The 21,536-nt window shown below is 48.2% G+C and overlaps 1 protein-coding gene across 5 annotated transcripts in view; it reads left to right on the forward strand.

Annotated features, from left to right (window-relative positions):
* DENND1A (DENN domain containing 1A) overlaps positions 1 to 21,536 on the forward strand; it is a 364,486-nt gene that overhangs the window by 315,465 nt on the left and 27,485 nt on the right. For 3 of the 5 annotated variants that reach the window (XM_060757606.2, XM_067471741.1, XM_060757609.2), the window contains one exon: positions 17,273 to 17,329. The exons of the other annotated variants lie outside the window; for them this stretch is intronic. In XM_060757606.2, coding sequence (XP_060613589.2) covers positions 17,273 to 17,329 — 57 coding nt within the window. The remainder of the gene's footprint in view (positions 1 to 17,272; positions 17,330 to 21,536) is intronic. 5 annotated transcript variants of the gene reach the window in all.

A 21,536-nucleotide genomic window follows, 5' to 3' on the forward strand; every position in this document is an offset into this window, starting at 1 on the left:
GCCAACTATAATTTCTTTACATAGTGGTCAGTGTACTTTAGTTTGGCCCCAGTTTGGGTCCCCAGATGTTATTGAACGCCAACTCCCATCCCTTTTGATGACCTGCCATGTGGACTGAGGATAATGGGAATGACCACCCAACAGCATGGGTGGCTCTGAGGTTGGGGAAAGGCGAAAGCTCTTTTGGAAGCCAGGCGAAAATAAACACACTTCCAGGTATTTATTTGTTGTGTCAGGGCAACCAGTCAATTGTATTACATTTCTAACAGAACAAAACAGACAAACAGACAAAATTTGCAAGTTTGGTAGTTGATTAGATGGCCTTTGAGCAGTCTCTGTCCCCTTGGAGTACCTCTGGTGTTGCTGCAAGAAGGTCCTCCCTGGTGCATCATGTGGCAGGGCTCAGGTTGCATTGCAGCAGGGGGTCAGTGGTTTGCTCTTCTCCACACTCGCATGTCATGGATTCCACTTTGTGGCGCATTTCCTTGAGGTTGGCTCTGCATCTCGTGGTGCCAGAGCGCAGCCCGCTCAGTGCCTTCCAAGTCACCCAGTCTTCTGTGTGCCCAGGGGGGAATCTCTCATTTGGTATCAGCCATTGGGTTTGAGCCTGCCACTTTTGGACTCTCACTTGCTGGGGTGTTCCAGTGAGTGTCTCTGTAGATCTTAGAAAACTATGTCTTGATTTAAGTCGTTGACGTGCTGGCTGATACCCAAACAGGGGATGAGCTGGAGATGTCACTGCCTTGGTCCTTTCACTATTGGCTGCTACTTCCCGACGGATGTCAGGTGATGCAATCCCGGCTAAGCAGTGTAATTTCTCCCGTGGTGTAGGGCGCAGGCACCCCGTGATAATGCGGCATGTCTCATTAAGAGCCACATCCACTGTTTTAGCGTGGTGAGATGTGTTCCACACTGGGCATGCGTACTCAGCAGCAGAGTAGCACAGCGCAAGGGCAGATGTCTTCACTGTGTCTGGTTGTGATCCCCAGGATGTGCCAGTCAGCTTTCGTATGATATTGTTTCTAGCAACCACTTTTTGCTTGATGTTCAGGCAGTGCTTCTTGTAGGTCAGAGCACGGTCCAGGGTGACTCCCAGGTATTTGGGTGCGCTGCAATGCTCCAGTGGGATTCCTTCCTTCCCAGGTAATAATCCTCAGAGCTCGGGATGCTTGTCTGTTCTTGAGATGAAAAGCACATGTTTGTCTCTTAGATGGGTTGGGGATCAGCTGGTTTTCCCTGTAATAGGCAGTAAGAGCACCTAGAGCTTTGGAGAGCTTCTGTTCTACCATCTCAAAGCTCCCTGCTTGAGCTGTGATGGCATGATCGTCAGCATAGATGAAACTCTCTGTCCCTTCTGGCAGTGGCTGGTCATTTGTGTAGATGTTGAACATGGATGGAGCAAGCACGCTCCCCTGAGGCAGGCCGTTCTTCTGTTTCCGCCATCTGCTTCTCTGGCCCCGAAACTCAACAAAAAAGCTCCTGTTTTGTAGCAGGTTTCCTCTGAGGCGGGTGAGGTGGTCGTCCTGTGTGAGATTATACATTTTTCTCAGGAGGAGGCGGTGGTTTACGGTATCATAAGCCGCTGACAGGTCTATGAAGACAGCTCCCCGTATCTGTGTTTTAGATGGGTTAGGGATCAGCTGGTTTCCCCTGGAATAGGCAGTAAGAGCACCTAGAGCTTCAGAGAACTTCTGTTCTACCATCTCAAAGCTCCCTGCTTGAGCAGTAATGGCACAATCATCAGCATAGATGAAACTCTCTGTTGAACATGGATGGGGCAAGCACGCTCCCCTGAGGCAGGCCGTTCTTCTGTTTCCACCATCTGCTTCTCCTGCCCTGGAACTCAACAAAGAAGCTCCTGTTTTGTAGCAGGTTTCCTATGAGGTGGGTGAGGTGGTCGTCCTTTGTGAGATTATATATATGATATAGGATTAGGGATTAGGTGGTTTTCCCTGTAATAGGCAGTAAGAGCACCTAGAGATTCGGGGAGCTTCTCTTCAACCATCTCAAAGCTCCCTGCTTGAGTGGTGATGGCATGATCATCAGCATAGATGAAGCTCTCTGTCCCTTCTGGCAGTGGCTGGTCATTTGTGTAGATGTGGAACATGGATGGGGCAAGCACGCTCCCCTGAGGCAGGCCGTTCTTCTGTTTCCGCCATCTGCTTCTCTGGCCCTGGAACTCAACAAAAAAGCTCCTGTTTTGTAGCAGGTTTCCTATGAGGCGGGTGAGGTGGTCGTCCTTTGTGATATTATACGTTTTTCAAAGCTGAGATGGTTGAACAGAAGCTCTCCGAAGCTCAAGGTGCTCTTACTGCCTATTACAGGTGTTGCTGTGCCACAACTCCCATCTGCTCTTGTCATGATGCCTAATGATGAGGAACATGGGAGTTGTAGTCCAGCATCTGGAGGAGGACCATATACAATGACATGGTGGGAGTTTGACACAGAATTGGGAAGTGTTTCCTTACAAGGTTTTGTTTCTTTGGGTCATGAAGTGTTTGGAGAGGCCAGTATTGTGTCCATTGGGGGGACTGCGCATTCTGTTGGCTCCGTCACTCAAAAAAGAGGGGGTTCCTTTCTTCTTTCTTTCTTTCTTTCTTTCTTTCTTTCTTTCTTTCCTTCCACCCAGCGGTTGCAGGTGTCTTTCCTTCCCTCGCCCCATCATTAGTGTCGGAAGCGAGGCCCTTATTATAATCATCACCTCGACACACTCGGAACAGAAAAAGCAATGAACTGGGGTTAGAAAATCAATTAATGGCTCTTTAATAGCATGCTCCATATTTCTGTATTGACGCTCCTGCTTTGTGGGCTGGCTATTTTCATTCCAGTTCTGGCAACCGCGCTCTGAAAGCCGGCCAGGATTGGAGTGCCGGGTAATGAAAAACAACCTCCAAAGTAATAATGCTATTTATTAGGGAAAAAAGACAGTCTTCCCTTTTGTTTTTCACAAATGCTCCCAATAGGAAATGCAGAAGGATGTGGGTGAACTACAATTCCCAGAATCGTGGGCCAATCCTTCCCAAACCCGGCCATTATTCGAAGTTGGCCACGTTGGATCTATGTACCAAGTTTGGTCCAGATCTGATATCAGCTGGGTTCTATCTAGATAACGGTGAACTACAACTCTATCTAGATGAACTACAACTCTAGATAAGGGTGAATTCCCAGGGCAATTGTCCACAAACCCAGCCAGTAATCTCAGTTGCCAATGTTGGTTATGTGTACCAAGTTTGGTCCAGATCTGATATCAGCTGGGTTCTATCTAGATAACGGTGAACTACAACTCTATCTAGATGAACTACAACTCTAGATAAGGGTGAATTCCCAGGGCAATTGTCCACAAACCCAGCCAGTAATCTCAGTTGCCAATGTTGGTTATGTGTACCAAGTTTGGTCCAGATCTGATATCAGCTGGGTTCTATCTAGATAATGGTGAACTACAACTCTATCTAGATGAACTACAACTCTAGATAAGGGTGAAATCCCAGGGCAGTTGTCCACAAACCTAGCCAGTAATCACAGTTGCCTATGTTGGTTCTGTGTACCAAGTTTCGTCCAGATCTGATATCAGCTGGGTTCTATCTAGATAAGGGTGAACTACAACTCTATCTAGATGAACTACAACTCTATCTAGATAAGGGTGAATTCCCAGGGCAATTGTCCACAAACCCAGCCAGTAATCTCAGTTGCCAATGTTGGTTCTGTGTACCAAGTTTCGTCCAGATCTGATATCAGCTGGGTTCTATCTAGATAAGGGTGAACTACAACTCTATCTAGATGAACTACAACTCTATCTAGATAAGGGTGAATTCCCAGGGCAGTTGTCCACAAACCTAGCCAGTAATCACAGTTGCCTATGTTGGTTCTGTGTACCAAGTTTCGTCCAGATCTGATATCAGCTGGGTTCTATCTAGATAAGGGTGAACTACAACTCTATCTAGATGAACTACAACTCTATCTAGATAAGGGTGAATTCCCAGGGCAATTGTCCACAAACCCAGCCAGTAATCTCAGTTGCCAATGTTGGTTCTGTGTACCAAGTTTCGTCCAGATCTGATATCAGCTGGGTTCTATCTAGATAAGGGTGAACTACAACTCTATCTAGATGAACTACAACTCTATCTAGATAAGGGTGAATTCCCAGGGCAGTTGTCCACAAACCTAGCCAGTAATCACAGTTGCCTATGTTGGTTCTGTGTACCAAGTTTCGTCCAGATCTGATATCAGCTGGGTTCTATCTAGATAAGGGTGAACTACAACTCCCAGATTCCCAGGGCAATTGTCCACAAACCCAGCCAGCAGGTGGTTCTCTGTGCAAAGTTTGGTCCAGATCTGTTGTTGGCTGGGTTCAGTGCTCTGTGGCTAAGGTTGAACTACAACTCCCGGATTCCCAGGGCAATCATGCCCAAACCCTGCCAGTATGCAAAGTTGTCCATGTTGGGTCTGTGTGCAAAGTTTGGTCCAGATCCATCACTGGCTGGGTTCACAGTGCTCTCTGGATGTAGGTGAACTACAATTCCTATACATCAAGATCAGTTCCTCCAAACCTGGTCATGTGGTCCAGGCACATTATCAAAGGGGGTCAGAGTGCAAGTCTGAAAGTTGGAAGTTGTTGTAGGTGTTTCGGGCTATATCGCCATGGTCTAGAGGCATTCTCTCCTGACGTTTTGCCTGCATCTATGGCAAGCATCCTCAGAAGTAGTGAGGTCTGGGTCGTTGTAGGTTTTTCGGGCTATATGGCCATGGCCTAGAAGCATTCTCTCCTGACATTTCGCCTACATCTATGGCAAGCATCCTCAGAGGTTGTGAGGTCTGTTGGAACTAGGCAAAAGGAATTATATATCTGTGGAATGACCAGGGTGGGGCAAAGGACTCTTGTCTGCTGGAGCTAGGTGTGAATCTTTCAACTGATTAGCATTTGATGGCCTGGCAGTGCCTGGAGCAATCTTTTGTTGAGAGGTGATTAGATGTCCTTGTTCGTTTCCTCTCTGTTGTTGTGCTGTTCTAATTTTTGAGTTTTTTTAATACTGGTAGCCAGATTTTGACCATTTTCATGGTTTCCTCTTTTCTGTTGACATTGTCCACATGCTTCTGGTGGATTTCAGTGGCTTTTCCGTGTAGCCTGACATGGTGGTCGTGACAGTGGTCCAGCATTTCTGTGTTCTCCAATAATCTGCTGTGTCCAGGCTGGTTCCTCAGGTGCTCTGCTATGGCTGACTTCTCTGGTTGAAGGAGTCTGCATGCCTTTCATGTTCCTTGATGCGTGTCTGGGCAATGCTGCTGCGTTTGGTGGTCCCTCTGGAGACTTCTTGTCCACAGCTGCATGGGATACAATGGTAAACTCTTGCAGAGGCGAGAGGATCCCTCTTGTCCTTTGCTGAATGGAGCATTGGTTGGATTTTCTTGGTGGGTCTGTAGGTGGTTTGTCTGTTGTGTTTCCTCCTCAGCTTCCCTCTGCGGTCAGTGGTTTGTTTATTTATTTATTTATTTATTTATTTATTTATTTACAGTTCTTATATTCCGCCCTTCTTCTCACCCCGCAGGGGACTCAGGGCGGATTACAGTCAACACATATATGGCAAACATTCAATGCCAGTTTGACAAACCACGTTTAACACACAAATACACCAAGGCTATTTAACTTTTTTTCTGGCCGCCGGGGGAGCTGCTGCTTTCCATCGTCCATCAATGACACCGATGAAGTTCTTCCGCATTCCACATTCCCCGGAGTCTTTTTTCTTTATGGCCTCATAAATTAGTTAAATTTAGCCCCCCACACAAGGTGGTACCTTATTTTCCTACTTGACAGATGCAGCTGTCTTTCGGGTTGCAAAGGTCGACAACGGGCTACACAATGGCTGGACACCCACTCCAGCCCGGGCTGGCTTCGAACTCATGACCTTTTGGTCAGAGTGATCTTAATGCAGCTGACACTCAGCCAGGTGCGCCACAATCCCGGTGCCCTTGATGTGGTTCCCTTGATGTCTGGCAAGAACACTTTTCCTCTGGGTGGATCTTGGTCTTGACTCTCGTGGCTTCTTCTCGGTGGTCTTGCAGCTCTCCTGATGCCTGAAGTGGAGTCTCCCTTGGCCTGGAGAGCCCAGTTGAGGGGGTTCAGTCTATCTTGAAGGAGTTGGAAGTTGTATTTAGCTCAGAAGCAGACTCGGAAGCAAAGGGCTGTTGGTGGGAAGAATGATGCAGAGACGTGAGCGGAAGTCTTCTTTAGATCCCCTCTTTAATAATAAAGAATAGTGTGTGTGCCTATCTATCTATCTATTTATTTATTTATTTTATTTATTACTGGTGCTTATACCCCGCCCTTCTCAACCCCCAGGGGGGGACTCAGGGCGGCTTACAAAAAAGGCAGAATTCGATGCCTATACATAATAATACAGAGTATACAAAAATATAAAAGAACGATATACAAATACAATTAAAACGATTATCATAATAAAACATCCGCACTGGTACCTAAGACATTGTATAAACATCATATAAACATCATATAAACATCATATAAAAGTCATTCTTATAATCAGCGTTTCGATTCCAGAGTTCCATATAACCAATCCGTTAGTCATTTCCTAGCCATCAATGAAGTTCTTCTTTATTTACCCGCTTGTCCAAATGCCTGGTCCCAGATCCATGTTTTTAGTTTTTTCCTGAAGGAAAGGAGCGTAGTTGCAGATCTGATTTCCCCGGGGAGAGAATTCCATAGGCGGGGGGCCACCGCTGAGAAGGCCCTGCTCCTCGTCCCCGCCAATCTCACCTGTGATACAGGCGGGGTCGAGAGCAGGGCCTCCCCAGAAGATCTTAGGCTCCGGGGTGGGACGTAGAGGGAAATCCGTTCGGACAGATACACTGGGCCGGAACCGTATAGGGTTTTATAGGTCAAAACCAGCACCTTGAATTGTGCTCGGAACTGGATTGGCAGCCAGTGGAGCTGACACAACAGGGGGGTGGTATGCTCCCTGTATGACGCCCCGGTGAGCAATCTGGCTGCCTCTCGCTGGACTAGTTGGAGTTTCCGAGCAGTCTTCAAAGGCAACCCCACGTAGAGTGCGTTGCAGTAATCTAATCGGGATGTGACGAGAGCGTGGACCACCGTGGCCAAGTCCGACTTCCCAAGGTACGGGCGCAGCTGGCGCACAAGTTTTAATTGTGCAAAAGCTCTCCCGGCCACCGCTGAGACCTGGGCTATCTACCTATCTACCTATCTATCTACCTATCTATCTATCTATCTATGGGATTATATCCCCAGTTTAGCATCTTTATATTTAAAAGGAAGTGAAAATGCAGGAGACATGAGTGCAGTGAGCACATCCTCCCTTCCTCTCTCCTGGATGTAACCCGTTCCTTGCAGCAAGCCATGCTTTCCTCTGCAAATGCCTGCATGTCGATGAGGGTCAGGCCCTCTGTCTCGGTGGCGCTGGCCCCGCCACGGCAGCCCCGCAGCCCACCAGCCCAGGCAAGGCGCCTTAATTGAGATGTGCTGTCAGAGTGACAAACACATTTGCATACAGTCTATTTGTTTTTTGCCGGAGAGAGAGAGACAGAGAGAGAGAGAGGTCTGCCGGCTGCTCTTGCTTGAACATCCTTAATCAGCTCGAGGGAAGGGAGCCCGCGGCTCGTTCGCTCGCCACCGTCCTACCGGCGCTTCCCTTCATTAAGTGACAGATTAGCGGGGGGGGGGGGGGGGAGCCGGCCTGCAAAGCAGTGCAAGGATTCACTTTAACTCATTAGCGCTCTCCCAACTGGAGCTGACACTCACCGTGCGGTGCGCACACACACCTCCGCAGGTAGAAGTGGCTTCGGTCCAGCTCAATAACCAGGCAGCGTGCAGTACACAAGGAGATTGATTTATTTAGTACATTTCTATGCCACCCCTCTCAGCCTTCCGGCGACTCGAGGCGGTTTACAAAGCAAGAGTTCAATGCCACCAAGGTGTTGCAACCCAGAGCAGGAAACTGGACCCTCAGACAACAATCCACCATGCTTGACTTCAGGAAAACAATCCTTCTTTATTGATGAAAGATGAATACAAAATAGAAGAAATACGCAAAGGTAAAAAGTCACAGTAAAAATCAGCAACAAGAAATGTCCATAAACAAGATCATGAAACCCACAGCAAAACTGCTGAATCCTGGAACTTGGAACAACTAGAAAACCTCCGAGGAACAAGGCCACTTGAATCAGGAGACCGGCAAAAGCTTGCACATGAATCTGGAACGACGCCTGGTCTGAAGCTGCATTCAGGCCAGGTATACTTAAGGCCGAGAAATCTATTGCGAGACACGCCTGAAGACTTTGTTTGCATTTCTCTTAATCTAGCTGACCTACGTAAACTTTGTGCTTCCCCCCGGCTCTGCCAAATCTGCCCCCGCCTTTCCTCATTAGGCAGACCAGGTGTCAGATTCTCTGGAGAACTAATACTGGGAGGAAAAGGGAGTGAAACGTTTCCACTCGGCTCGGAATGCATGTTCTCATGGGAATCTTGACTTTCACTTTCCAAGGCTGTAGGATTTTCACTACTCAAACCATCATCATCTAAATTGGCCTCATTGACATCTACATTGGCATCAGGAAATACAATCATAGAATCAGGTTCAGGTTCACACACAGGCTGAACCCCAACACAAGGACACAATTACAATATACAATATAAAAAACATCAGCAACAATAAAATCAAAAATTATAATGAAACATACTTCAATCGATAATCATTAAAACAATGCCCAGTTCCACCATATAGTTATTCCATTATTATATCCGTTACTCCGTATTTTCAAATGCTCGCTCAAAAAGCCATGTCTTGAGATGCTTCCGGAATGATAGGAGTGAGGAAGCCGATCTAATCTCCCTAGGAAGGGTGTTCGGTACCTGAGGGGTCACCACTGAGAAGGCCCTGTCTCTCGTTCCCGCCAACCATACTTGTGATGATGGCGGGACCGAGAGCAAGGCCTCTCCAGATGATCTTAAAGTCCTCACAGGTTCATAAGGGGAGATTCGTTCGGACAGGTAAGCTGGGCCAGAACCATTTAGGGCTTTATAGGCTAAAGCCAGCACTTTGAATTGTGCCCGTTAGCGAACTGACAGCCAGTGGAGCTGGCGCAACAAGGGAGTTGTATGCTCCCTGAGAACAACTCCAGTTAGCAATCTGGCTGCTGTCCGTTGGACCAGTTGAAGCTTCTGGACAGTCTTCAAAGGCAACCCCACGTAGAGAGCATTGCAGTAGTCTATATGGGATGTAACAATAGCATGGACTACCATGGCCAAGTCAGACTTCCCAATGGCATTCAGTTGCAGCTCTTCTTCTTTGGGGCATCAGGATATTCTTACACGTGATTCAATGCTATCATCGTGGTGCTTCTTTTGCTACAAAACCTCAGGATGAGAGTACGGCGTGTTTGCAAGTTGACAACATGGAGAGAGATCTCACTGAGTGGAATAGGGCTTGCGATTTCCTCGGTGCTTTCTGTTAGGGAAAACTACTCTAAAATTCTAGCGGAAGGGAAAACTGGCAAAAGAATATTGCAGAGCATCCAAAATATTGCAGAGCACCCAAAAATCAAGCAGGATACAAAAGTGGAGCATTCCGCGAGCAAAGCGTGAAGTGCCGTTGGTTGTGGCTGTAAGAAATGTAGAGTTTAGGCAGGCAAAGAGGCAGAGTCTTATTTTTTAAAAGCCACACAAGGTTTATTTACAATAATAAACAACCAACTGCATTTCGTTATGGTAAAGAACTGGGCCTGAGTGACTCCGACACCCATCTCTTCCGAGGTTTCAAGAGAGGGAAAAACTATCTTTCATAACACAAGTAGAGAGGGATCTCAAAGCGCACAGCACACCCTCTCCATACTAAAATGATATATTCGCAACTGTCGTTCAGGGCACACGGGAAAAGCTAACAAAACCGTTCCTCATTGAGGACTTGAGGCTTGGGCAGTGTGGGGTTGGATTCCAACACTTTCCAGGCATCGTGTGCATGAGTAAAACATTGTTGAGTGTGTCCTTGCACGGGTTGCCATTGGCTCATGCAGCCCGTGTTGCTCATTCCGTGCTCAGGACTCATTCTCCCCTCGGAAAGGTTGAGAGGAGACATGATCATGTTTCAATATTTGCAATGATCCTCCTTGGCCTCTCCACCTGCCTCCAGACCCAGAAAGCCCCTGTTTTCAGGTAACCAAGAGGTCTATCAAGCCCTCAAGCTGCCGTCCGCTTTCCGGCTCTTTCTCAGACATGCCTGTATGCGCTACAGCTGAACCATGCAATTATAGACCATGCGATGTTTCAGGTCACAGGTGATATCCCTCTCTCTGGTGAGGCTTTCGGCAGGGTCAGTGGCTAAGGCCTCGACTGGCTCCCTTGCAGCCCTGGCCTCAGTTCCCAGAATGCCCCATTAGCCTAGGAAGGACCTCTTCCCTGAGGCAAAGGACTGAGGTTAAGCCATGCTGGGCCAAAGGGTCCTTTGACACGTGGACTCGTGATCCATCATGGGGACCACCATCCTCCAGCCCACACGAGGAGAGTCCCAAGGTCCTTCCAGAACCCCTAGGGCCTTCTTACAGGGCATCATACTCGAATGGCAATTTATCCGATTATCAAGCCAATTTGATCCGTGGAGCTGATGTTGATCCAGTCTCTCCTGCTCTGCTTGGTGTGGGGTGGAAGGAGATGGAAGCCCCCTTCTCTACCTTGCTACCAACCATCCCAATTTGCAAGATTGAGTGACTGTCACCCATCCTCACCAAAAAGCCATAAGATCTACTGTCCCAAAAGGATCCAATTCCCCTATTTCTCTTCTGTGATCCCACATTTCATAATCTTAAATTGACCAATGAGTAACATGATGGCCATTTGGCTTAACCAGGCATGGGCAAACTTGGGCCTCCAGGTGTTTTGTACTCCAACTCCCACAATTCCGAACAGTCTCAGGAATTGTGGGAGTTGAAGTCCAAAACACCTGGAAGGTGGGCCAAAATTGGTCCAGGCCTTTGTCCTCTTGGAACTGGACATTCCAGTCAATCAAGGGATCATCTGCATACCCACATTGTGGGAGTTGAAGTCCAGAAGGGACAGGCCAAGTTGACCCATACCTTTGACCTCTTGGAACTGGACACTACAGTCAATCAAGGGGTCATCTGCATACCCACGTGGTGTGAGTTGGAGTCCAAAACACCTTGAAGGAGGTACCAAGTTGGCCCATGCCTTTGTCCTCTTGAGACTGGAGGGCTCAGTACATCAAGGGATCATCTGCATACCCACGTTGTGGGAGTTGAAGTCCAGAAGGGACAGACCAAGTTGACCCATGCCTTTGTCCTCTTGGAACTGGACACTTCAGTCAATCAAGGGGTCATCTGCATGCCCACGTTGTGGGAGTTAGAGTCGAAAACACCTGGAGGGGAGGACCAAAGTTGGCCCATGCCTTTGTCCTCTTGGAACTGGACACTTTGGCCAGTCAAGGGATCATCTACATACCCACGTTGTGGGAGTTGGAGTCCAAAACACCTGGAAGGAGGGACCAAGTTGGCCCATGCCTTTGTCTTCTTGCAACTGGACACCTTAGTCAATCAAGGGATCATCTGCATACCCACGTTGTGGGAGTTGGAGTCCAAAACACCTGGAGGGAGAGCCCAATTTTGCCCATGCCTTTCTCCTCTTGGAACTGGTCTCTTCAATTGATCCCGCCTGAAGCTCAGCATATTAGCATATTTCTGGAATGTAATGGCTGCAGACATTTATTTTTGCAAAAGCTACTTTTGGTCTCGGTCTGCAAGAGGAGGGGACCGTTCTCCGCCCTGCTCATCAAGCCCACTGTCTGTTGCCATTCCTCTGAAATCAGCCGATCTGCTTGGATTTGGTCGAACGTGAATTCCCCGCATGGAGCCCAGCAGCCGGCCCCACAAGAGAGAGAGAGAGAAGCTGTGAGAACGGCCAGTTTTCAAAAAACAAGAAAGGATGAGAGAGTTTAAAAACCTGGCCTGGCTTTTTGTCTTCTGCTTAATACGCGACGGGTGATTCTTTTTCCCTCCCCCTCCCTGTTTTAAATGAGAAATATATGCAGCGCGCTCTCTGCTGACAATGTCCTTGAGGATTTGACAGTGAGATTTTCCAGCCGTTGCTCTTCGTTAGGATCCTGGCGGTGTCTAACAAGGCAGCCGAACTGCCGGTACCTTCGGCTCCTGTTTGTTCTCGGAGGGCTCCGGGGCTGCTGCAGTAAGCACATCGACCGGGGCTGATCATTACAAGGGCGTACGCCACCATGAATAAAAATGTCACTCGCACTCCCCCCGTCTCACAGCGGTACAAAATGTCAGCCCTGTCAAACACACATTGCAGGGAGCACCGAGCAGTCAGTACAAATTGGAAAGCCGAATATTCCCCCGGCTTTCTGATATTCTTCATTTGAAGCCGAAGAAAAACAGTTGTTAACCTATTAGCTGTGATTTCTAACTCCGCTGAAGCCAGGGACGGACAGGTTTGCCGTGCACGCCGCGCGGGGACCCCTGGGTTGGCGAAACCGGCCTCCCTCGTTTTGTATTTCGGGGAGCCTGCAAGGAGAGGCTCCCCCAATTCATCTCCATTGCATTTCATCAGCGGCACTCTGGAGAAGCGGCCAAGACTTCCTTCTCTGAGCAGTCCTGCCCTCGGGTTTTTCTTGGAAATGGAGTGAACTCCGACCCAGCAGATGTCACATTGCTCTGAGCTTCCTGCCGTTGTGTCTAGGCACAGAATGGAAGGTGTAGAAGTTGTCGAAGTAATGGGTCGTAATGATCTGGATTTCCAGGAGGTATCACTCTTTGAGGCCTTCTCAAAGGAACCTCCACACTCCTCGCTCGGGGATAATTGGCGCCCAAGAAAGCCGCAGAGTTTGGTGTTTTTGGAAAGGCATGACCTTGTTAGAAATCATAACCTTTTGGAAAAATGATGCCATAACCTTTTGGAAAATGGCATTCACCATAACCTTTTGGGAAATTGTGTTCACCATAACCTTTTGGGAAATCAGGAATTTCCTTGAGAAGAGTTAAAAACTCGCTTGAGTCAACAGTCTCCTCCTTCACTTCCTTCCATCCTTCTTTCTTCTTTCTCTTTTTCTTCCCCCTTTCCTCCCTTCCTTCCTTCCCTCTTTCCTCCCTCCTTCCTTTTGTCTTTCTTTCCCTCTTCCTTCCTTCCCACCCTCCTTCCTTCCCTCTTTCCTCCCTCCTTCCTTTTGTCTTTCCTTCTTTCTCTTCCCTCCCTCCCTCCCTTCCTTCCTTTTCTCTCTTTCTTCCTCCTTTCATTCCCTCCCTCCCTTTCACCTTTTCTTCTCTCTTTCCTTCCTCCTTCCCCCCTTTTGTCTTTCCTTCCCTCTTCCCTCCTTCCTTTTGTCTTCCCTTCCTTCTCTCTTTCTTCCCTCCCTTCAATCCTTCTCTCTCTTTCTTTCTTTCTCCCTCTATTCCCTTCCTACCTTTTGCCTTTCCTTCCTTCTCTCTTTCCTTTCACCTTTCCTTCCTTTTTGTCTTTACTTCCCTCTTCCTCTCTCCTTCCTTCCCTCTTTCCTCCCGCCTTCCTTTTGTCTTTCCTTCCTTCTCTCTTTCCTCCCTCCCTTCAATCCCCCCTCTCTCTTCCTCCCTCCATTCCCTTCCTCCCTTTTGCCTTTCCTTCCTTCTCTCTTTCCTTTCACCTTTCCTTCCTTCCCTTTTGTCTTTCCTTCCCTCTTCCCTCCCTCCTTCCTTCTTTGTGTCTTTCCTTCTTTCTCTCTTTCCTCCCTCCATTCCATTCCTCCCTTTCACCTTTCCTTCCTTCCTTCCTTCCGTCTTTCCATCCCCCTTCCCTCCCTCCCTCCTTCCTTTTGTCTTTCCTTCTTTCTCTCTTTCCCCCTCATTCTTTCTTCCTTCCTACATTCCCTTTCTCCCTTTCGCCTTTCCTTCTCTCTTTCCTTTCACCTTTCCTTCCCTTTTGTTTTTACTTCCCTCTTCCTCCCTCCTTCCTTCCCTCCCTCCTTCCTTTTGTCTTTCTTCTCTCTTTCCTCCCTCCCTTCAATCCCTCTCTCTCTCTTTCTTCCTCTCTCCATTCCCTTCCTCCCTTTTGCCTTTCCTTCCTCCCTTCTCTCTTTCCTTTCACCTTTCCTTCCTTCCCTTTTGTCTTTCCTTCCCTCTTCCCTCCCTCCTTCCTTTCCTCTTTCCTCCTTCCTTCTTTTTGTCTTTCCTTCTTTCTAGGTTCTTGTGGGTTTTTTCGGGCTATAGAGCCATGTTCTAGAGGCTCTAGAACATGGCTCTATAGACCGAAAAAACCCACAAGAACCTAGTGATTCCAGCCATGAAAGCCTTCGACAATACATTTTTCCTTCTTTCTCTTTCCTCCCTCCATTCTCTTCCTCCCTTTCACCTTTCCTTCCTCCCTTCATTCCTTCTCTCTTTCCATCCCCCTTCCCTCCCTCCCTCCTTCCTTTTGTCTTTCCTTCTTTCTCTCTTTCCCCCTCACTCTTTCTTCCTCCCTCCATTTCCTTCCTCCCTTTCACTTTTCCTTCCTTCCTTCTCTCTTTCCTTCCTCCTTCCTTCCTTCCACCACTGGGCAGCCAGTCTTCTTAGTAGAAAGGGCTAGCATGTGGTACCCAAGTTAGACAGTTTCTCCAGGCCTGCCTTAAGCAATGTCCATTCATGCTTCTTTTTTACACCTTGGGCAGTGAAAAGCCGGCTTGCCTTTCGGTTGGGTTTCAATTTAAAAATGGTGCGATGCCACACCAAATGCCAAACTGGTGTGGCGCAGCACAAACATCCCTAGACATGGGCATACAAGGGGCATCCAAAGATCCCCAGGGCTGCATCTTTGTGCAGACGGTCAAAGGAACGCAGGAATTCCATTGATCGGCCTGGGAAAAGAACGATATTTCTCGGGCAAGACGGGCAATGAGTGAGCGCGGGATGCGTGAGAGCTAGAGCCAGCCCAGCACTTCCCTTTTCTGAGTTGCAGAGTCCATCTCTCCCTGTCAAGCTCCAAAAACAGATTCATAGGATGCAGAGATGATATTTACTAAAACCTGCATCTTATTTGCACTTAATTTGTTGAGGTAGCAAAACACATTGTTTCAGAAAGGTCAGGAGGGGAAGCGGTGCTGGAACATCAGCTTAATTACCTGGCGGCACAGCCGAGGAAGAGGAGGAGGAGGAGGAGGAGGAAGCGTCACTGGACGCCTTGCGAGTGCTGCTGAAGGCAGCTGAATTACAGTCGCAAGCCCTCTCTTGAAGTCACCGGATGGGGAGAACAAACAAGCGGGGAGGCATCCCGTCCCCAACCAAGTCCAGTTCCCACTTGCAACTCTTCCATATCATGCCATTCATGCCTTCAACATCTCTAGGCTTGCAGATCTATGCACAGGTCTGCTCAGAGCCAAGGTGGGCAGAACTTCCTAGACTAATACGGAGCATCTTTCCCCATTGGTTGTGATGGCAAAGGCCGATAGGAGATGCTGGCCAGGAAAGTCACATTGTCAGCCTTGGGCTAGAGTAGCCATGGGCCAACTTGGGCCCTCTCTCCAGGTGTTTGGACTCCAGCTCCCATAACGTGGGTATGCAGATGACCCCTTGATTGACTAGAGTGTCCAGTTCCAAGAGGACAAAGGCATGGGCCAAGTTGGGCCCTTTCTCCAGGTGTTTTGGACTCCAGCTCCCACAACGTGGGTATGCAGATGACCCCTTGATTGACTAGAGTGTCCAGTTCCAAGAGGATAAGGGCATGGGCCAAGTTGGGCCCTTTCTCCAGGTGTTTTGGACTCCAGGCCCCACAACGTGGATATGCAGATGACCCCTTGATTGACTAGAGTGTCCAGTTCCAAGAGGACAAAGGCATGCGCCAAGTTGGGCCCTCCCTCCAGGTGTTTTGGACTTCAACTCCAACAATGTGGTTATGCAGATGACCCCTTGATTGACTAGAGTGTCCAGTTCCAAGAGGACAAAGGCATGGACCAACTTGGGCCCTCTCTCCAGGTGTTTTGGACTCCAGGTCCCACAACGTGGGTATGCAGATGACCCCTTGATTGACTAGAGTGTCCAGTTCCAAAAGGATAAAGGCATGGGCCAAGTTGGGCCCTTTCTCCGGGTGTTTTGGACTCCAGGTCCCACAATGTGGTTATGCAGATGACCCCTTGATTGACTAGAGTGTCCAGTTCAAAGAGGATAAGGGCATGGGCCAAGTTGGGCCCTTTCTCCAGGTGTTTTGGACTCCAGGCCCCACAACGTGGATATGCAGATGACCCCTTGATTGACTAGAGTGTCCAGTTCCAAGAGGATAAAGGCATGGGCCAAGTTGGGCCCTTTCTCCAGGTGTTTTGGACTCCATGTCCCACAACGTGGGTATGCAGATGACCCCTTGATTGACTAGAGTGTCCAGTTCCAAAAGGATAAAGGCATGGGCCAAGTTGGGCCCTTTCTCCGGGTGTTTTGGACTCCAGGTCCCACAATGTGGTTATGCAGATGACCCCTTGATTGACTAGAGTGTCCAGTTCAAAGAGGACAAAGGCATGGGCCAAGTTGGGCCCTTTCTCCAGGTGTTTTGGACTCCAGGTCCCACAATGTGGGTATGCAGATGACCCCTTGATTGACTAGAGTGTCCAGGTCCAGGTGTTTTGAACTTCCACCATTCATAACAGCCTCAGGCTCCTTCCTTTTCCTTTTCCCTTTTCTTATCTGCTTCATTGGCTGAGGGTGAAAAGGAAGGGGCCCGAGGCTGTTAGGAATGGTGGGAGTTGAAGTCCAAAACACTTGGAGGCCCAAGTTTGCCCATGCCTGAGGTAGACCCTTTTGGAATGACATGACGTACATCAAGGCCATAGCATTGCCTAACTAGTGCTTTCCCACTAGTACCATTCATAGGTCTGCTTCCAGTTCTGTTTACCTGTCATGCTTAATAGGTGCCAATAGACCAAATTGATTAGGGAAATTGGCAGCCTTGATGGAGGAGAACAATTTTCTGGAGCCTCCTCTTTCTTTCAGCGGCATCCAAGATGCCTCTGAGCAGGGCAGGAGAGGAAACTACAAACAGGGCAGGGTGGTCATCTGTCCTCCATAGAGACGGAGCATGGATTTTCGTGGCCATCCATAGTTCACGAATCAGTCTCATCCCAAGAAGAGATGGTCAGAGAAGGTGTCCAGGGGCTCCTCACCCGCTGCCATCATTCCATTAGGACTGAGCTTGGGATTTACTCCTTTGTGGAAGATCTAGTGGGAGCCATGTTTGTGTGGGGTTGGGTTGTTCGACAAGTTGGTGACCGAAGTTTCTACTTTGATGCCGCAGCAAAGCACCCGGCCGGAAAGACCGCCTCCACCCAAGATCCACCGCTCCTCCAGGCCTGTGAGTAAACTGGCCACTCTACCTTTCTGCTGCCACCTTTAACCATCTTTACGTGCTCCATGGCATTACTAAATCTTGCTCTTTGGGACTTGCCAACATCATGGGACGCTCCATGAGCAACCAGCATCCTTTCTTTGCTCAAACTCAGTCCAAAGCCTTGACCTTTGGACAGTTTGTCTTCAGCCGGGTCTCTTCCCTCCGCCGTTGCTCTTGGGACACCTTTCTCTTACGCTTCGGGGATTCTTTTAACGTCAGGTGTGTTTGGTGTTCACACAAAGAGTTTTCCCTGCTGTGTGTGTGGAGGCCAATCTCCCAACTCAAGAGAAGGGCATTTCAGAACACCTCCATGAGTTTGGATTTGTTCCCTCCGTTGAACTTCCGAGAGGACATATACCATCTTGATAGAAGGGAGTCTTTCCATTGCAAGGTTCTTGCTCGTGCTGACGACTTTTTGCATGGCATGTTATCCACACACTAGATTTATCAAAGAATGGAAAAAATATTGGAACATTGCTTGAATAGATGTGATTTTGAGGGTGCATAGCTCAAGTGTAGAATGCGCAATTCAAAAATCTGTGCTTCGGAAGTATGTTGTTGGGCGAGCGGGCTTATTAACAAAAGACCCTCCTCATCAATGCACAGCAGAGTAACTTATTAGCACTAGCGTGACCTAGCACCAGGAGCCCAGAGTGATAAAAAGAACAAAAACACACAGACCAATGTTCTCTCTTCCAAAGGAGGCTTTTCTTTATAGCAAAATAATATGGTGGCACTATTTACAGGGACAGAACAGACAACAGATAGAGGTATAATACTGGCATTTTCCCCAACTTCGGCATCCTGGAGGTTGTGCTCCATTCTGGCCACAAGACCCTCCATCCTCTATGATGAAGGGTCTTAATGACAGACTTCCTTTGATCATCGGCATTTTCTGGCATTTCTTTTATGGTGCCGTAAAATACCTCCCCGCTTCAGCGGTGCCTAATTTCTCTACTCACATCTCACAGCTGTTTTTGAACTGCTTAGGTGGACAGTAAGCTGGGCTCTTGCCTTTCCCTCTTTCTGTGTTTTATCATCCTTAATGAACACATAAAGTTCTTTATACTTCCTTCTTTGCTTCCACATCAGGCTTCTTTCTCATACACACAAACAGCTTCGCTCTCACAGAGTTACACTGAAGTTACACAGAAGCTTCACACAGTAAATTTTAAATTTCGATGACCTTTGGCCTAGCCACAGATTTTAAAGGTGTGTTGTGCTATTGTTAATGTTTATGCTATCTGTGTATGTGATTTTATTTATTTATTTATTTATTTAAAAGTTTTATATACCGACCTTCTCACCTCTTTTGAGGGACTCAGACCGGTTTCCAACCATAAAATCATATACAATCGGTAAAACAACATAATTCATATTACAATAACACATTAAAACAACAAATATATTCAAAACTACAATGGTCAGTCGTCATACTAAAATCGATTTTAATTGCTTGTATTGTTGTTATTGCTTGTATTGATGTATTGTGGGCTCGGCCTCATGTAAGCCGCACTGAGTCCCTTGGGCAGATGGTAGCAGGGTATAAATAAAGTATTATTATTATTATTATTATTATTATTATTATTATAGCTTTTTACACACTGGGGCCTTCACACATGATGGCCTTCAACCTGGTGCTTCCTCTCACCAAAGCTGCTCACACCAGGCCTTCTCAAACTGAGGCCTACTAATACTGAGGCCTTTCTCCCACTGAGGCCTTCTCACACTGAGGCCTACTAATACTGAGGCCTTTCTCCCACTGAGGCCTTCTCACACTGAGGCCTACTAATACTGAGGCCTTTCTCCCACTGAGGCCTTTCTCACACTGAGACCTACTAATACTGAGGCCTTTCTCCCACTGAGGCCTTCTCACACTGAGGCCTACTAATACTGAGGCCTTTCTCCCACTGAGGCCTTCTCACACTGAGGCCTACTAATACTGAGGCCTTTCTCCCACTGAGGCCTTCTCACACTGAGACCTACTAATACTGAGGCCTTTCTCACACTGAGACCTACTAATACTGAGGCCTTTCTCCCACTGAGGCCTTTCTCACACTGAGGCCTACTAATACTGAGGCCTTTCTCCCACTGAGGCCTTCTCACACTGAGACCTACTAATACTGAGGCCTTTTTCCCACTGAGGCCTTTCTCACACTGAGACCTACTAATACTGAGGCCTTTCTCACACTGAGACCTACTAATACTGAGGCCTTTCTCCCACTGAGGCTTTCTCACACTGAGGCCTACTAATACTGAGGCCTTTCTCCCACTGAGGCCTTCTCACACTGAGACCTACTAATACTGAGGCCTTTTTCCCACTGAGGCCTTTCTCACACTGAGACCTACTAATACTGAGGCCTTTCTCACACTGAGACCTACTAATACTGAGGCCTTTCTCCCACTGAGGCCTACTAATACTGAGGCCTTTCTCCCACTGAGGCCTTCTCACACTGAGACCTACTAATACTGAGGCCTTTTTCCCACTGAGGCCTTTCTCCCACTGAGGCCTACTAATACTGAGGCCTTTCTCCCACTGAGGCCTTTCTCACACTGAGACCTACTAATACTGAGGCCTTTCTCCCACTGAGGCCTTCTCACACTGAGGCCTACTAATACTGAGGCCTTTCTCCCACTGAGGCCTTCTCACACTGAGGCCTACTAATACTGAGGCCTTTCTCCCACTGAGGCCTTCTCACACTGAGGCCTACTAATACTGAGGCCTTTCTCCCACTGAGGCCTTTCTCACACTGAGACTTACTAATACTGAGGCCTTTCTCCCACTGAGGCCTTCTCACACTGAGGCCTACTAATACTGAGGCCTTTCTCCCACTGAGGCCTTCTCACACTGAGGCCTACTAATACTGAGGCCTTTCTCCCACTGAGGCCTTTCTCACACTGAGACCTACTAATACTGAGGCCTTTCTCCCACTGAGGCCTTCTCACACTGAGGCCTACTAATACTGAGGCCTTTCTCCCACTGAGGCCTTCTCACACTGAGACCTACTAATACTGAGGCCTTTTTCCCACTGAGGCCTTTCTCACACTGAGACCTACTAATACTGAGGCCTTTCTCACACTGAGACCTACTAATACTGAGGCCTTTCTCCCACTGAGGCCTTCTCACACTGAGGCCTACTAATACTGAGGCCTTTCTCCCACTGAGGCCTTCTCACACTGAGACCTACTAATACTGAGGCCTTTTTCCCACTGAGGCCTTTCTCACACTGAGACCTACTAATACTGAGGCCTTTCTCACACTGAGGCCTTTCTCCCACTGAGGCCTTCTCACACTGAGGCCTACTAATACCGAGGCCTTTCTCCCACTGAGGCCTTCTCACACTGAGACCTACTAATACTGAGGCCTTTTTCCCACTGAGGCCTTCTCACACTGAGACCTACTAATACTGAGGCCTTTCTCCCACTGAGGCCTTCTCACACTGAGGCCTACTAATACTGAGGCCTTTCTCCCACTGAGGCCTTCTCACACTGAGGCCTACTAATACTGAGGCCTTTCTCCCACTGAGGCCTTCTCACACTGAGACCTACTAATACTGAGGCCTTTCTCACACTGAGACCTACTAATACTGAGGCCTTTCTCCCACTGAGGCCTTTCTCACACTGAGGCCTACTAATACTGAGGCCTTTCTCCCACTGAGGCCTTCTCACACTGAGACCTACTAATACTGAGGCCTTTTTCCCACTGAGGCCTTTCTCACACTGAGACCTACTAATACTGAGGCCTTTCTCACACTGAGACCTACTAATACTGAGGCCTTTCTCCCACTGAGGCTTTCTCACACTGAGGCCTACTAATACTGAGGCCTTTCTCCCACTGAGGCCTTCTCACACTGAGACCTACTAATACTGAGGCCTTTTTCCCACTGAGGCCTTTCTCACACTGAGACCTACTAATACTGAGGCCTTTCTCACACTGAGACCTACTAATACTGAGGCCTTTCTCCCACTGAGGCCTACTAATACTGAGGCCTTTCTCCCACTGAGGCCTTCTCACACTGAGACCTACTAATACTGAGGCCTTTTTCCCACTGAGGCCTTTCTCCCACTGAGGCCTACTAATACTGAGGCCTTTCTCCCACTGAGGCCTTTCTCACACTGAGACCTACTAATACTGAGGCCTTTCTCCCACTGAGGCCTTCTCACACTGAGG

Source organism: Anolis sagrei, chromosome 11, assembly GCF_037176765.1.
Source record: "Anolis sagrei isolate rAnoSag1 chromosome 11, rAnoSag1.mat, whole genome shotgun sequence".
NCBI lineage: Eukaryota > Metazoa > Chordata > Lepidosauria > Squamata > Dactyloidae > Anolis > Anolis sagrei.